This window comes from Xyrauchen texanus, chromosome 3 (assembly GCF_025860055.1).
Source record: "Xyrauchen texanus isolate HMW12.3.18 chromosome 3, RBS_HiC_50CHRs, whole genome shotgun sequence".
Lineage (NCBI taxonomy): Eukaryota > Metazoa > Chordata > Actinopteri > Cypriniformes > Catostomidae > Xyrauchen > Xyrauchen texanus.
This window is the reverse complement of record NC_068278.1, coordinates 36,107,890-36,126,006: the sequence shown is the minus strand read 5'-3', so window position 1 is coordinate 36,126,006 and position 18,117 is coordinate 36,107,890. Positions and strand designations below refer to the sequence as shown.

Genomic DNA, 18,117 nt, shown 5'->3' with positions numbered 1-18,117 from the left:
AATATTTGGTTGCTGCACTGCATTGAGTTCATCCTCTGATTCCAAATTCTATTGATTTAATTACATTTTAATTCAAAAATTGGAAATACATTTGTAATTACGTATGTTCCCTTTTTTGAAAATTGTTTAAATAGATCTTGAATAAAATAGAGGAACTGATCCTTTGTTTCTTGCTACATTGACGGCCCAAATACAGGAAGTATAGCCCATTAAGTCCAAAAAAAAAGGTGTGCTCATTTCTGGAAAAATAATTAAGAATTCAAATCACACTGATATATTTAATACAGTGAATCTGTTCAATAACATTTTCATTCAGAGACAGCTCAAATATGACTAAAGGAAAAATAAAACCTGTGGTTCACTTTGGAGTAGCCGTAAATATACACTCATAATAACTTGTATAGTTTTCAAATTCTCATGATTTATTCAAAGGTTTTCATTCAATCTGTTCTGACCCACAGATACATGCTAAACATGTTTTAACAGTCTTAAGTAGATCCACTTATAAACATAAGTGGTGGCATGCATAGATTATTTTTTCATGATTGGTTTTCTGTGATAAATCCTGTTTCCCCAGACTTTGTATTGAATATCAATTGGAGTGTGAAGCTATTTGCATTTCTGAAAAGCTACCATTAGCCACTTATCCACAATTCATGACAGCTATAAACCCTAACTGTAACATTATCATTTAGAGGTCAACTGGAACCTTCCAAATAACACTTCTTACAAACTTAAATTAAAGTCCCACAGTGATGTTTCAGGCCTGTGCTATTTTAAAAACAGCAATCACATTGGCAGTAATAAGTAGCCTTATGTAGCTAACATTGATCCCAGACAATTTCCTCTTACATTCATTGGCTTCAAAAAAACAGGCTGATGCTCGCAGCTATCTGAGAGCAAGTGTGTGGACTTGATAGATCTCCTCAGGGAAGTTCTGCTGCTGCTCCTCACAGATGATGCTGAGTTCAGCCCTGGCCACTAGGCAGTGTAGTAGATTTAGGTCCCGACACACGCTGCTGTCCACATCATCAGGTATTACACCTTCATGCGCAACATTATCCTTCACTACAATGAAGCCGCCTGGACGCAGACCAATCCGGCAACGCCTCAAAAATTCTACAAGGTGGTCGTCAGTCAAGTGACCTAGAGATACAGGGAGGGACTTTGAGTTTGCAAAACATAATGGAAGATTCATGTGGTCATGGTAACAGTTTCCATGGGTAATATTTCTGACTGTCTCATCAGATTTAGATGGTTAATGTAACAAAGCATTAATACTTGTTAATGACTAACATAACATTAGGGGTGGGCAGAGTATTAATCTACAAAATAATACCCATTTAATGGTAAGAGTAATTTTAAATCACTGTTATGATATAGTTAGTGTATTTTAGGCTATACATTTAACCCAAAAGTATTTAATAAATTATTTAAAAAAAAATAAGTGTAAAATGTTTTTGAATATTCATTTACATACTCCTGATGAGATTATTTTCATTCGGACCTTAATAGACACAAACCAAATGATAAGATTCATAACAAATAAATACATATGCATATACATTAACATTAAAGTTAAAAACAAATAATCAAAACTGTAATACATTATAAATAATACTGATGAGCCATGTTTGAAGGCATTGTAAAATAGTAATATATGCAAACCTGTGAAGGCACATCATCTGAATTCTATATAAATTCACAAAGATGTGTTGTTGCTTGGCAGCAGTAAACAACCTTCATCGTGTTTAGACCCGATGTAAGCAGAATGCCACCACATGTAAAAAAACTAAATGACTCTGTATAATAAATCCATCTATGACACAGATTGAAGAGTATGGCATAGTTTCTAGCTTGGTGTTGGATCCAAATTGTTATTATCAAAACTCTTGATTGTTTAACCAAACAAAAGCAATATTATGCCTTACCAATCACCCACTGGATCCAGATGACATCATAGCGTTCCGGCTGGGGCTGAAATTCCTGCAGGCCACAGCAGTAGTAGTTCTCCACCCGCTTACCCTCCTCACCCAGATATGTACGAGCTTTATCCAGGAACTCCTGAGTGACGTCCACTAGGTCCACTGTTCGAAAGAGAGGCAGGAGCAGCCGCTTGGTGATACGGCCAATTCCAGCCCCACAGTCAAGAGCACAACTAGTCCCAGTTTTACCCTGGCCATCCTTAGGGTAGAACAAATCGGAAACCAAAAACAAATGTGTGATTTTCATGTACTTTTAATTTTAAAAAGCTAACTTAACTAATTTACCTCCAGTTAAACTTTCAGAGTAACTATGGACAAGATTAGTGCCTTACAAAATTTTCAAAATACTTATCCAAATAATTAGTTGATCTGATCTAGAAGTCAAAATAGTAGAATGTCATAAGATATATGATCATGGCTCAACAATAAGGATGGTCTGCTGGTCTGTGGCCAGTGTATGAGAGTTTTGGGCAAGTTGACATAACTGTCACTTGCTCCATTGAGCCAGTGCTGGGTCGCTAAATGTTACATCATGCAACCGTTTTAAGTCTTTAACCGATCTTTATTATTTATTTATTTTTTGTTTTACATTTTAGAATAATAGTGAAGTCAACAAAACTATGGGAATTATGTTGTGATTTGCAGAAATGTCCTCTTGACATTTTCTCAACCAACTTCTTGAGGTATCACCCTGGGATGCTATTTAAATGGTATGGATGGAGTTCCCATCCATGCTGGGCACTTATTGGCTGCTCTTTATTATTCAGTCCAAGTCATTCATTCATTCATTTAAAAAAATATATATTTTAGTTTTGAAATAAAATATGTATGTATCAAATGCCATAATTTTTTTCAACAAAGCCAGTTTGTTTTGCATAGAAAACTGAAATTTAGGAGCAACTCTTAGAGGCGTTTCACTCCTAATTTTAGGACTCCCAAGAGTAATTCATGAAGCATTTTAATGCTAAATGTAGCTCCTAAACCATCGTAAGGACTTCTAAATCCTTAAGATTGACTTAAACGATCCGAAGCATGCTGTCATCTATCCACATTAAAAACAATATATTAGAATATTATGACATTGAACTTTAAAAAAGTATCGCCTGAATTGTGACGTAAAAATAGATATTAGTAAGTGTTAAGGAATAAATGTCAAAATGGCTTGCCATATAAGGTCTGTGTTTTCATTTTACTGAATGATAAAGATATGGGGGAATTAAAAAAAAAAGCACTAAACCGGAGCACAGTTTCTCTTAATATTCCCAAAAATTATGTTTAGAGTAGAATTATTTTAGTTCAGTACCTGTAACTGTTCCTATTGTACATGATCATGCATTCGGATCTTATCACGTGGCTCGTTGTGCATGACACCGCATGTGGAGGCTCATGTTACCCTCTGCGATACACGTACAATTTACCACGCGAGAACCACCAATTGCAAACACGAGGAGGTTACGCCATGTGACTCTACCCTCCCTAGCGTCCCGGCCAATGTGGTTGCTTAGGACACCTGGCTGGAGTCACTCAGCACGCCCTGGATTTGAACTCGCGACTCCAGGGGTGGTAGTCAGTGTCAATACTCACTGAGCTACCCAGGCCCCCAATAATACCTATTATTTACTCATCCATCATTTAACGATAAAAGGGGGCACTGTTGAATATGGAAAACCCTGTTGCAATTCCTCCCAGTCCTTAAACATCACAGAGAACAGAATGAATGTGTTATGATGTTAACAGTAGTATGATGTTTACATTTTTTTTAACATGCAGTAGAACTTCGGTTTTGAAATTAATGAAAGCGAAATATGGCTGTCAAAGTTAATGTCAACCCATTTATGGTCGTTGAGTCGCATCTTGCTATTTGTTTTCTCACGTCATGAGCATTGCATTTTTAAGATGGCGAGTAAAATTGAAAGTGGTTTAACTTTTGAAAAACGCAAATCAAAACCCCTGCATTCAGTTCCATTTAGTTTTGATCCGTCTTTCTGTTGGACGCAAGAACGCGTATTGTGTGAACAGCCACACAGTTTTGAGAATTAATGGGTGTGATGACTTTACTGGTCTAATTACAAGTTGATGGACCTAGTGTCCATTAAGTAACATTAACATTGATTAAATATTTATCTTTCAGTGTTTACTTGATCTTGGCCCTGCACTGAATAATGCACTACTCCTCCTGTCTGTCAGTTTTATCCTTGTTACCATACCTTTTAATTTGCTGTATTGATTGTATTGTTTGCTTAAAGATTTGCACGGCAAAATAATAATAATTCTGCTTCATAAAAACAAGTCTTTACACACACTTCGCCATTAAGACCACACTTGGGGTGCAATTTCTCTTCAATTTCTGTGCTTCCACCAGAATATTTGAGTGTAAATAGCACCGCTGTGTGGTGCTATTTACACCTAATGCAAATAGTTACTCTGCAATTATTGTGATTACACTAACAGTGGTTAGTGAACAATTTGGTATGTACCCACACTGTTACGTTATGGTCTGGCATTTTATGTTGTTTCATTCAGTGAAACCACAGAATTTCGGGAGAAATGTGTTTCTTTTTGCCTATTTTTAAAACCAAAATTTGACTTGCATGTGTAAAGCTCAAATGGGGGGAAAACCCACTGTATTGTGATTTCCACATGGTAGTGCAACCATTTTCAATTGTTCTAATAATAATAAAATGTTCTTGAGTACCAAATTAGCACTTTAGAATGATTTTGTAAGGAATAGGTGACAGTAGGCTATATGTTTTCCATCACTGGTAAAGAAAACAAATGGATTAAATACCACTTAAAAATGATTTCAAACTGTAATAATTATAATTTGCAATTAATGATTTTGGCAAAAGCATCAATTTTCAATAACAAAAATTCCTGTTCTAAAAATGGAAGTGTATATACTATAAATAATAACATTTTCATGAAGTAACTTGTAACAATTACTTGTAGTTTTTTGGCAAACTACTTATTTACTCTCGAGTCATAATATTTCTCAGTAGGGCTGAAATGATTAGTCGACATTATCAACAACAAAAGTTTTTTGTTGTTGTCGAATAGTCGATTGATCTTTTTAACGTAACATGAAATGACATTAAACTTTAATGATGGTGCATGAGAGGAGCACAGATGCACTCCAAACAGCTTTAGGTGATATAGATCGAAAAGTATGAGGAATTATACAAAAATACAAAATAGGTGCATACAGAGGCACTGTCTTTGGGGAAATTATGCAGAGCCGGAGCTGCCGTGCCGCTTAACCAAAATTTGCATGTCAAAGCATTTTTTAAAGGAAACACCTTGGCGTTATATCTTTAATTCATCCTTTATTAAAGTTCAAATATAAGGAAGCAGGTCATGCAAGTACAAACTCCGAAACTCCAAAATCTTTCTCTGTGTGGTCAGCATCTCTTCTACGAGATGCTGACCACACAGAGATTGGGTCACTTCACTGCATGAAGTGACCCAATCTAAAGGGGAGAGGTTGAAACTCCACCCATCTGATACACACTCTGGCGTGGGGACGCTTGTCCCTCGCACACGTGGCTCGTGACATAATACGATTGAATAAAAAAAATATGTGTTGCGGTGTGTTTTAGCATGAAGAAAATCGGCGATATGCAGCTCTATTATGAGAGTTTGTTTGTTTTTGTGAGTTAAAGATGGATCGAATTGAACAAAAGAGAGGGTAGAATTTGCCCATAATAAGTTTTTGATATGGCTTTATAACAATATAAACCTATTAAACTCCTTTAAAACAACAAACATTTATTTCAGGAGCTATACTTCAGAAGACAAAATTGTCATTGGAGAATTTTAAATATAATATAAAATATTTAAAATATCTAAAAATCATTAAAACAAGACACATTTACCTGAGAAGCAACAGAAGATATTTAGACTTGCTTATTCTCTCAAAGCAAGTCTAAATACCTTATATCTTGTTTTAAGGATTTTTAGATATTTTTAAATCGAAAACAAGACAAAACACTTGATAACAACATTATTTGTTTGCAGTGAAGTTTCTTCTGAATTAAACTAAAAAGTATTTTTTTTTCCCCTTTAATTCAGTGAACGTCATTTAGAGGTATTTTTAAAAGATGATTTTATCCTCTATTGTCAGGAAGCACAATTAATACAACCTTTTTAAGTCAAGGCACAAGCTGAATGGTCAGTTAAGAGCTAATGAATAATAGTTGCACTAATCACCCAAATAATCGTTCTAATAATAATTAGATTTGTCAATTATCAAAATAATCGTTAGTTGCAGCACTATTTCTCAGTACTTCTACTCAAGTGAATTATTTCTTCAGTAGCAGTAACTTTACTTAATAAATAAATAAATCAGTACTCTTTCCACCACTGACAGGAAACCACTATCGATGTCAATGATACATATCTATAGGAAAAAATTATAATAAATGAATATATATATATATGATATATATCAACAGGAAAAAATATGCTATGAATCAGTTTTATTATAGTTCATGAAAACTAACTAAAATAATTTTCTCTAACTAAGTTTACCATAATGAAAACACCCCCAGGATTCAGGCTACACCTTTTTTTTAAAGGTCAATGTCAACATAATAACATAAGAATATTATATTATATTATTAAAACAGACTCAGTTGTGATTCAGCCGATACCTTTTTAAGCGGTCAACATCATAATAATATTCTAATACATGAAGACAGCAGCCATTTTTCAGATCATTTGAGTAACTCTTAAAGCATTTAGAAGTCCTCAATATGACTTCTAAGGTGTAGTGGGTTTAGGAGCTACTTTTAGCATTAAAATGCTCCATGAATTCCACAATTTTACAAATCCTAATATTAGGAGTGACACAACCCTAAGTGTTTAAGTGTTGCTCCTAAATTTTCACGTTAGGAGCTACTTCTAGCCTTAAGATTTTTGGGGAATATGGGCCCTGAATTAAATTATTAGCCCTAATTATTGTAGAATGGTTTCTCACCCCAAGGAATTTTTGGAGGAACTTTTTGGAGCTATTAATGTCAATGCTGGAAATGCTGCCATAACCTCCCAGCATTCCATCCACAGTGGGTGGGACTTCCCTCCAGTAGTGTTCTGCCTTCGAGTAAAAGACTGTCCCATCCTCTATCAAATGGTCCTCCATCTTTGTGCAACTCCTGATCACAGAGATGAAAGAAGAGGTTGTTTTTATTATTATTTTAACAGATCTGTGATCGCTTGCCTAAAATGGAAAGCCCATACTGAGGTTTTGGCTGGAGAGTCCAGGTACTTATACAGCTCTAAAGGGGAGTCATTCATAAAAGTAGTCATTGACATGACCATTAAAGGGATTGTTAACTCAAAATTCTCATAATTTACTCACCCTCATGCCATCCCAGATGTGTATGACTTTCTTCAGATGAACACAAATGAAGATTTGTAGAAGAATAGCTCAACTCTATAGGTCCTTTCAATACAAGTAAATGGTGGCAAGACCTTTGAAGCTCCAAAATCTGAAGCGATGCAATCACTTTGGGTAAAAAACAGATCAATATTTAAATCCTTTTTTACTCGAACTATCCACTTTCACTTACAGAATGTGGAGAGGGAAAGCGGAGATCTAGAAAAAAAAAGGACTTAAATATTTATCTGTTTCTCGCCCACACCTATTATATCGCTTCAGAAAACATGGATTTAACCACTGAAGTTTTATGGATTACTTTTATGCTGCCTTTGTGCTTTTTGGAGCTTGAGTGTTTCCAAACACTGTTCCTGGAGGCCCCCCAACACTACACATTTTGGATATCTCCCTAATCAAACACACCCAATTCAACTCAGTACTGACTCCAAGACCTGAATTGGGTGTGTCAGAAAAGGGAGATATATAAAATGTGCAGTGTTTGGGGGGCCTCCAGGAACAGGGTGGGGAAACACGGGTCTGGACAAAATTTACTTACACTGAAAGGACCTACAGAGCTGAAGAATTCTTCTAAACATCTGTGTTTGTGTTCTGCAGAAGAAAGAAAGTCATACACATCTGGGATGGCATGAGGTTGAGTAAATGATGAGAGAATTACATTTTTGGGTAAACTATCCCTTTAACTGTTTTTATGTATTGTTAAATGTATATCTAGGAACTGTGACTGGTCCCCATTTTCAAAATGTCAATATTTCTAGTCAACTTAGCTTGCTATAACAAGCTTATTTTCACTTCACTTAAATAACGCTGTCTGTGGGACAATTATTTGTAATAATTTTATTTTTTAAAGTATCTATTTCATGCAGTCATAATTCATATATATTAAGAAACAAAAATACTAATTACACAAGAAAAATGTGTTTAAATGTTGATATTGCATGTCACAATTCTTGACATGTCAACTACCCAGTTACTGCATGGAAATGTTAATTACATGGTAACTAAAAACATGATCGTAAACAAACACCATTAATATACAACTAAACTCCACTGCGATTTCTACAATATAATTTATTCAACGAAAGGGTAAAGAGCCAAACTTAGTTTTCAAATTATGGTTTTTAAATTCCATAAGGTCCCTGAACAACCAGGACACAGAATGTAACTTTACTCCAACTTTACGACACACTAGCCACCTGAATCCAAATGTAGCTCTCTGCTCAGTGTGAGCTCAGCTGTCAGAAAGCATCATGAGGCGCACTTTAAAGTAGCCTATGACTTGTGCGGTAAGTTATTACAACCAACTATGTCCTAAATAAAAATGTAAACATGGAGAATATTCAGAATCTACCAAGACACACACCCTTACAGCAAACTGTCCGTCGACTTTCAACACGTGTATTGTCTATTAATAAGGGATATTAATGGGATCTCTGTAAAAATAACTGTTGACTGTTTTAACCTTTACTCGCAATACTCTCTTAATTTAATGGACTTAAAATTGTCATACAGTCTTAGTGCTGTTGCCAAATGTGTTTTGACGTTTAGCTATATTTTGGTGGTGACGAAAAGATGCACGTGTTGAAAGACATAATCACACGCTTTCATTGAAAAGGTTCTGTTACCTCAGAACAGTTTGTTTGCAGTAATTCGGAGGGTAAACATCAACATACCTTTGCATTCGTGCCCTCGCTGACAGTCGTGTCTTACAACCGCTCATGTCACGACTGAACAACTCTACCATCATTTCTCCGTGGAAGCATTTTGAACACCTGCTTGTCTAGCGCATGAATGCTGTCTGACGTAATTTCCTTATTTTAGTTACACGTTTCCTTTCGGCTAGATGTTTTTCATTTGTCTCCATCTAGTGGCCGCTAATAAACTTGCATTCAATTAAAAATTAAAAGGTTTTTTCTCTCTCCAATGTATATTTAATCTGACAGTCAGACATAGTGTATGCAGTAGTGGCCAAAAATATTGGTACCCTTGTTAAATATGAGCAAAGAAGGCTGTGAAACAAAAATCTGCATTGTTTATCCTTTTGATCTTTCATTTAAAAAATCACAAAAATGTAACCTTTAATTGAAGTAAAACAATTGAAACTAATTGAAATTAAATATTTTTTCTCCAAAACATGTTAGACACCCCTAAACATTCTTATGAGTAAAATATATCTGAAGTATATTCCCATTTTTTAGTGCAACTTGGTGACTAGGAACATTAAATTGTTCAGCCATAGCTTCCTGTTTCACAGGGGGTATAAATATGAGGTAACACACAGGCCAAATTCCCTTAATCATCAATCACATTGGTTTAGACTTAAGAATATAGTTCTGATGTGTGACAAAAGGTTGTTGAGCTTCACAAAATGGGCAGTGGCTATAAGAAAATTTGAAATTACCCATTTCCACCATCAGGGCAATAATTAACATGTTCCAATCGACTGGAGATCTGAAGAATCATCCTGGAAGGGGACGTGTGTCTAGTGTCTCCACTCACAGTGAGGAGGATGGTTCAAGGGGCCAAAGAATCTCCAAAGATCACAGCTGGAGAATTGCAGAATTTAGTTGAGCCTTGAGGTCAGAAAGTCCCTAAAATAATATCAGACATCACCTACATCACCACAAGTTGTTTGAGAGGGTTTCAAGAAAAAAAGTCTTTGCTCTCATCAAACAACAAACTCAAGCATCTTCAGTTTGCCAGACACTACTGGAACTTCAAATGCGACCGGGTTCTATGGTCAGATGAAACAAATAAAAGAGCTTTTTGGCAGCAAACACCAGAGATGGGTTTGGCGCACAGAGAGATGAAGTATTCAATGCCCACAGTTAAATGTGGTGCTGGATCTTGAATCTTGTGGGGCTGTTTTTCTGCCAGAGGTCCTGGACATCTTGTTCAGATACATGGCATTATGGACTCTATAAAATGCCAACAAATAAAAAATCAAAACCTGGCTGCCTCTGCCAGAAAGCTTAAAATGGGCCCTGGTTGGATCTTCCAGCACGACAATGATCCAAAACAAATATCAAAATCAACACAAAAATGGTTCACTGACCACAAAATCAAGGTTCTGCCATGGCCATCCTAGTCCTCTGACCTGAACCCCATAGAATACAGGTGAAACTCGAAAAATTTGAATATCGTGCAAAAGTTCATTAATTTCAGTAATTCAACTTAAAAGTTGAAACTAATATATTATATAGACTAGCAAAGTAAGATATTTCAAGCCTTTATTTGATATAATTTTGATGATTATGGCTTACAGCTTATGAAAACCCCAAATTCAGAATCTCAGAAAATTAGAATATTGTGAAAAGGTTCAGTATTGTAGGCTCAAAGTGTCACACTCTAATCAGCTAAACACCTGCAAAGGGTTCCTGAGCCTTTAAATGGTCTCTCAGTCTGGTTCAGTTGAATTCACAATCATGGGGAAGACTGCTGACCTGACAGCTGTGCAGAAAACCATCATTGACACCCTCCACAAGGAGGGAAAGCCTCAAAAGGTAATTGCAAAAGAAGTTGGATGTTCTCAAAGTGCTGTATCAAAGCACATTAATTGAAAGTTAAGTGGAAGGGAAAAGTGTGGAAGAAAAAGGTGCACAAGCAGCAGGGATGACCGTAGCCTGGAGAGGATTGTCAGGAAAAGGCCATTCAAATGTGTGGGGAGCTTCACAAGGAGTGGACTGAGGCTGGAGTTACTGCATCAAGAGCCACCACACACAGACGGGTCCTGGACATGGGCTTCAAATATCAAACGCCTTACCTGGGCTAAATAAAAAAGAACTGGTCTGTTGCTCAGTGGTCCAAAGTCCTCTTTTCTGATGAGAGCAAATTTTGCATCTCATTTGGAAACCAAGGTCCCAGAGTCTGGAGGAAGAATGGAGAGGCACACAATCCAAGATGCTTGAAGTCCAGTGTGAAGTTTCCACAGTCTGTGTTGGTTTGGGGAGCCATGTCATCGGCTGGTGTTGGTCCACTGTGCTTTATTAAGTCCAGAGTCAACGCAGCCGTCTACCGGGACATTTTAGAGCACTTCATGCTTCCTTCAGCAGACAAGCTTTATGGAGATGCTGACTTCATTTTCCAGCAGGACTTGGCACCTGCCCACACTGCCAAAAGTACCAAAACCTGGTTCAATGACCATGGTATTACTGTGCTTGATTGGCCAGCAAACTCGCTTGACCTGAACCCCATAGTGAATCTATGGGGCATTGCCAAGAGAAAGATGAGAGACATGAGACCAAACAATGCAGAAGAGCTGAAGGCCGCTATTGAAGCATCTTGGTCTTCCATAACACCTCAGCAGTGCCACAGGCTGATAGCATCCATGCCACGCCGCATTGAGGCAGTAATTAATGCAAAAGGGGCCCAAACCAAGTACTGAGTACATATGCATGATTATACTTTTCAGAGGGCCGACATTTCTGTATTTAAAATCCTTTCTTTTTATTGATTTCATGTAATATTCTAATTTTCTGAGATTCTGAATTTGGGGTTTTCATAAGCTGTAATCCATAATCATCAAAATTATATCAAATAAAGGCTTGAAATATCTTACTTTCCTTGTAATGAGTCTATATAATATATTAGTTTCACCTTTTAAGTTGAATTACTGAAATTAATGAACTTTTGCACAATATTCAAATTTTTCGAGTTTCACCTGTATTTGTGGGGTGAACTGAATAGGAGAGTCCACCAACATGGACTAATTTATTTGAATGATCTGGAGAGATTCTGTATGGACGAATGGTCTCAGATCCCTTGACAGGAGTTCGCCAACATCATTAGGCATTATAAGAGAAGACTCAGAGCTGTTATCTTGGCAAAGGGAGGTTGCAAAAAGTATTGAATAAAAGGGTGGCAATAATTTTATGGCCAATGCATTTTGGAGAAAAATATTTCACATTTCAATTGTTTTTCTTTAATTAAAGGTTAGATTTTTGCATAAACAAATGCAGTTTTATTTTCACAGCCTTTGAATATTTACCAAGGGTGCCAATATTTTTGTATATTAAATAATAAAGTCAAAATGAATATCAGTGCAAACCAAAAAATAAAATAAAATAAAAAATAACTATATACATAAGGGAATACAATACAATACAACTGACAAAGCTCTTAGCATTATGATTCTTCATGTTTTGCCATGTTTTTAAATAAAATATCACTTCTGTCTTTAAGAGAGTTATTTTGCCCATATTCATTTGTGTATATAATATTTTCTGTAAATAAGTAAATTCACAAGTTAATTTTTTAACTTTTGATCAAAAATTTTATAAATATCTTTACTATATAGATAAACTCTCCTGTCTGTTATACTGTAATTAATAAATACATAAATACTCAAATTCAGCCCAAATTTTTCTTCTCATAAATACATAATGACATACAAAACACACAGTTTCCATTATTTATATATATATATATATATATATATATATATATATATATATATATATATATATATATATATTAGCACCTGGTTTACAGGATAAATAAGATGAATTATTTTTAAGGAAACTTCCCGTACTTTATTGATAATACAGTACTTTTGCGTGATATTCCATAAAGCTTCCAATCAATAGTCATATCTAGAATTCCAAAACAATGAACAAACTACTGTCATTTAATCATATAAGTATGTTTTTCTTCCTCAAATGCTCTTAAATGACCCAGATATGTTTTCTGTTTGAATTTCAAAGTAATTTATTGGAAGTACTTTATTAGTAAATACACACAATATTGCCAAACTGGGTTGGGTAAGTTACTTCAAAAAAGTAATCCACAACACGTTACTAATTAATTCTCTTAATTGTTTTTGCCACTTATCGAAAATTATTTTAGTTTGAAATGTTCTCATTTTGGGGTACATGGCCTACAGCTGTTACAGAGATGCAAACAGATTAAAATAATTAATGTTTAAGTAATGTTAATTAATTAACTCTGGTGTTTTTTGGGCTGCTGTCCTAAATTTTCACACTCAAATTAAAATGTTCCTCATTCACACATACTTTGGAATAATAATACAAAAAAATAATTCATTTTTTTAGAGAACCCCCCCCCCAAATAATAATAAAGACTCCAATTATTCATAAATAATATTGTATTTGTTTGTCATCTTATGATAAACAGAATTTTTATTGGAATTGGAAGAATTTTGTTGTCCTAAATTTGTAAAAAAAAAGTATTTCTGCTTCTGTTCATGCAACATCACATTGAAAAGTCTAATTTTATTCCACTACATGGCAGAAAGCACTAGAATTTTTTTCTGTCTCATTCCATCACAATATACATATCTGAAATGTAGATGGCGCTATAACGCATTTTAGCCCTTAAAGATTGCTTGTCCATAGACATTCATTCTAATTTTTAGTTCAAGCCCCACCCTTGTTGTTTCACTGAATACCTTAGCCTCTGAGTGGAATAGAAGCTCCATCCAGATGTCATTAGAACCCTGAGATCCTCCCATTTACAATGATTTATCAACAGTAGTGTAAAACACATTTTTCTGATGACTTGTTTTGAATGCTTTTCCTTCTGGATGGCATATTTAGTTCTGGACATCTAAGATAAACATTGGATTATTCAGACAAGCAAAAGGTAAAAGCAGATATAAATATTTATAATAACTGTACAGGTTACAGTTATTATAGCAAAAATTAGATGTTTGTATTTGATGAATTGAAAATGTTTCAAGTCATCAAATGAATCAAATGAAAATCTTTTGAACTGTGGTAGTATAGCAACAAATACTGTATAACTGCACAGTCACATTTCTAAGAATGAGAGCTTTCATTTGATATATGACTTGTCCATTTTGGTACTATGTGAAGGACTTTTATTTTTATATAAATATTTCTACCCCATAACATTTCTTTTTATTTTAAGAAACATAAATGCAGAAATGGATATCTCTAAAAAGTTCAGATTCTAAGCTTTCAAATGATATCTCATGTGCCAGACTTATATTTTCGGATACTTTAACGTTTTAAGCGTTAACCTTTTTCATGTTATTGCTCTACCTGCCTGCGAGTCTATATAGTTTAAGGGGTTTGACCCTAAATAACTTTAATCTGATTACAATAATGTTACATGTAATGCATTATACTACTTTCTGACTACTTATATTACAGTAACTAATTACTTTGTAATCAGATTATACCCAAAAAAGAAAACACTGTTTGATATTTAATTTTTTATATGTTAATTTAAATTTAAATATAAGTTAAATCAATTATTGTTTGTATTATTGTTTGTGAATTAAATTGTTTCACAATCTAATTCAAATATTCACAATCCATTTTAACCTGAGCTTTTCTATAAAATCTGTTTAATGCTGGCATAAATATACAAGTATATTCTTTTATAAACATTCTCCTCCCATGTCTTTGATCACAAGTCTCTTTATTCAATGTTCTAAACAATTCTACTTTCCAGATCCTGTGTTTATTATGTATTCTGCCCAGCCTCTTGTTTTTTTTCTTTCTTCTTATCCTGTCTTTTAATTTTACTCCCTTTATTACATGACAACATTCTCATTGTTTTCTGTCTCTCCTGTTTATGCTTGTCTCTCCTCCCCCCACAACCCCAAAACTCAATGTTCTCCTCAAATTCTCCTGGGTAGCTCCTCTCTTCCTCATCCTACCTCCTGTCTCTGCCTGCTCACCCTTTCTATCTCTCCTCCCCAGCCAAGCTGGCAGGGTACACAGATAATGACTCAGTACACTGCCTGTCTGCATCAGAAAGCCTGAAGTCAGTCGATATTTAATCTGATGTGCTCTCTTTCACCCTATCTTCCTCTGTCTTACTCCCTCTCTGGCTCCTGACACCTCATTAGAATTACAAAGAGGCTGGAGAAATAGAGTGGAAATCAACATTTTTTTAATGGTCCTGAGTCAGCGAATCTTCTTACCTGTCTCCTTCTGTGGTCCGCCCTCTCTTTTCTCTATGGCGTCTTTGCTTTCCTCCATTTGGATTAACTTATTTTCCCCTTCTCCTTTGCTGAATATGTTCAACAGCATATAATCCTATTTTAGACCACCCTAGATCATTTAACTCCCTGGAGTCTAATTTGCTAATCAAAAAGAAAGCCATGATACATTAGGGTAGAGACTGTAACTTAATAAATATTGTTTATCAGTTAACATCATGCAGATTTACACTTAGTAGACGTTTTTTATCCAAAGAAACTAATAGTGCATTCAAGCTAAACATTTATCAGCACGAGTATTCCTTGGAAATCAAAGCCATGATATGGAAAAGACACATTTATCCTTCTGTTTCTCCTGTTTATGGTGTAAGATGTAGAGAAAAGTGAGAATGTGAGAAAAGTGGTCGGAGTGAAAGGTTAGATAATGTTTGCTTAGGGTGGAGATCTAATGGGGCTTTTCCACTGCACGGTACAACTCAACTCAGCTTGCTTTTTGGGGGGTTTCCACTGTGGATAGTACCTGGTACTTTTTTAATACCACCTCGGTCCAGGTTCCAAGCAAGCCCAGCGGATACTAAATGTGATGTCACAATCCTGCAGATCAGTGATTGGTCAGGGAGAATTGTCACTACCAGCATCACTGGATTTCCGACACGTGACATCAACCCGCTATTTTTAAAGTTAGCATCAGTGATAACAGTATCAATTGTTCACGTGACTTTCGAATTGTGAAAAAAGAAATCACGCCATAGTCAATAAATTAGGTGCAGACATTCCGCTCGTTAGCGATGAGCGAAATGAAAAGTCTCTCAGGAAGTGTATCAGCTGTTGGCAGCACACGGCTACCACCGGACCTACCAACAGTGTAGGGAAGAGTAAAAAAAATGTAAGTGACTACAGAACCATCAAGGAAAAGTGGATATTGTTCGACCAAATGGACTCCATTTAAACGGGCGAGCAATGGGATGGAGAGTGCCCTGGACTGGCGTTGATCCACGATGGAGGTTGGTATGTTTTCTTATGTTAACTCTATACTCTGCATGAAAGCTTCACATTATTTAGTTAACCAGCTACTGGAAGCTTGCTTTATGCAGCACAATGAGCTAGTAGCTAACAGCTAGCGGTTGTGTTATTGTTTTGGTCAGTTTGTGTTGTGTTTAAGATAATGTCACGGCAGCAGAGGCGGCGCAACTAAAACGATCAGCCTACAATCCCATCCACGCTTATGAGCCACTAAACTGCAGTGGAAATGCAAGCTCTGAAAGGAAAGCGAGTAGAGTTGAGGCTAGTGGAACCTTAACGTGCAGTGGAAAAGTGCCAAATCTCATTATCCTAATTACATGTTGACATTCAATCAACACCAATATTTCGTTGGACGGCCTTTATCTTTGATTATGACACGCATTCATCGTGGTATTGTTTCGACAACTTAACAACATTGATATAACACTGTTTTTTTTTTAATTATCAATAATCAGTGGTCGATTTGTCAAAAAAAAAATTCAAGAGGAATGGGGTGCCATCCATTCAAGGGGTTTTCTTTTTGTGTGTGTGTGTGGGGGGAGGGGGGGTCCTAATACTTACGGGTCATTGACAAAGTTGTCCAAGGTGTTAAAATTAGAAATCTTTTAAAAATCTAGTTTAAAACACTTGTGTCATATTCTCAGAAAAGTAATCTTTGTGTCAAATTTGGTTTCATAATTTTTTTTTGAAACAATAGCATTTTCTAAAAAAAAAAAAAAGAGAAGAAAAATCATGTGTGATGTGGTGTTACCATAAATTAAAATGTATAATAATACTTTAATTGCACCTTGTATACACGAGAGTAAAAACAACTTCATCATTCATTTCCAAGAAGGTTTTCAAACACATTTTTAAATGTAAAAAATATTTAATATATAAGTCAAGAAGTTTTCTCAGGGTTACACCACATGACTTGAACAAAATGTGCCTTTTCATAAAAATGTCAAAATGAATATCAGATGCTTTTTAAAACTCACTCAGTCTTGAGGTTCTAAAGGTGTCCACTCTGTTTAATGGTTTTTATGGTCAACTTAGACAACAAAATGTCAATTTCAAAATGTTGATTTCACCCAGTGACTTTGATTTAGTGGACAAAATCATTTTAAAATCTGAAATATATATTATAACACATTTTTTAAGAAATAACAGTAAAAGATTATTCTGCACTAGTCATTTCACTAGTCACAACATTTCTTTTTTTTAGGAATGTCAGCTTTTAATGAGACTTTGACTTTTTCTCTGGACACCACATGACATTTTTTACTTTAAGATATATATAAAAAAATATCAGTATGACTTTAAACTCAGAAATTGAAAATATGCTCATCATAGAAATGGTGTATTCAAGTAAATGTTTCTTGTGAATTGCATTTTTTCACTGTACGTTACGGTTGGACTGTACTCTCTTTACTTTTCTGAGCTTGGTTTTCCACAAAACTTGTGGCATAAGTTTCAAGTGAACACTAGGATGTGAACCCATCACTTATCTCTGAAATACCTGTTTATAGTGTTTTCAGAAAACTAAGGTCATTTTTCGCAGTGTTTGCAAGAGTTTAGTCAGAGATTTCACGTGCTCAAGGTCGCCAGATTGCGTGACTAAAGTGTCACCCTGGCAGAATATTTTCAAACAGCAAAGTGTGAAGATCTTATTGTGGGATTTCACTTATAGATATCTGGCAACCCCACACATGTCTAAACGTAATTCTGACCGGCTAATCGCCCTTATTTAAAGTCTGTTATTTATTAAACGTATAAAGTTTAATATTTTACTTTTGATAATTAGTTCT

At 35.3% G+C, this 18,117-nt stretch overlaps 1 protein-coding gene across 1 annotated transcript; it reads right to left on the bottom strand.

The window, feature by feature from the left end:
* Window positions 1-108: 108 nt before the first annotated feature.
* On the bottom strand, window positions 109-9,172 carry ntmt1 (N-terminal Xaa-Pro-Lys N-methyltransferase 1). The gene is made up of 4 exons (XM_052105212.1): window positions 9,051-9,172; window positions 6,961-7,135; window positions 1,932-2,184; window positions 109-1,146 (listed from the first exon to the last, which is right to left on the bottom strand). The coding sequence occupies exons 1-4, from the start codon at window positions 9,122-9,124 to the stop codon at window positions 890-892; spliced, it is 759 nt and encodes a 252-aa protein (XP_051961172.1). The 5' UTR covers window positions 9,125-9,172; the 3' UTR covers window positions 109-889.
* Between the last annotated feature and the right edge of the window lie 8,945 nt (window positions 9,173-18,117).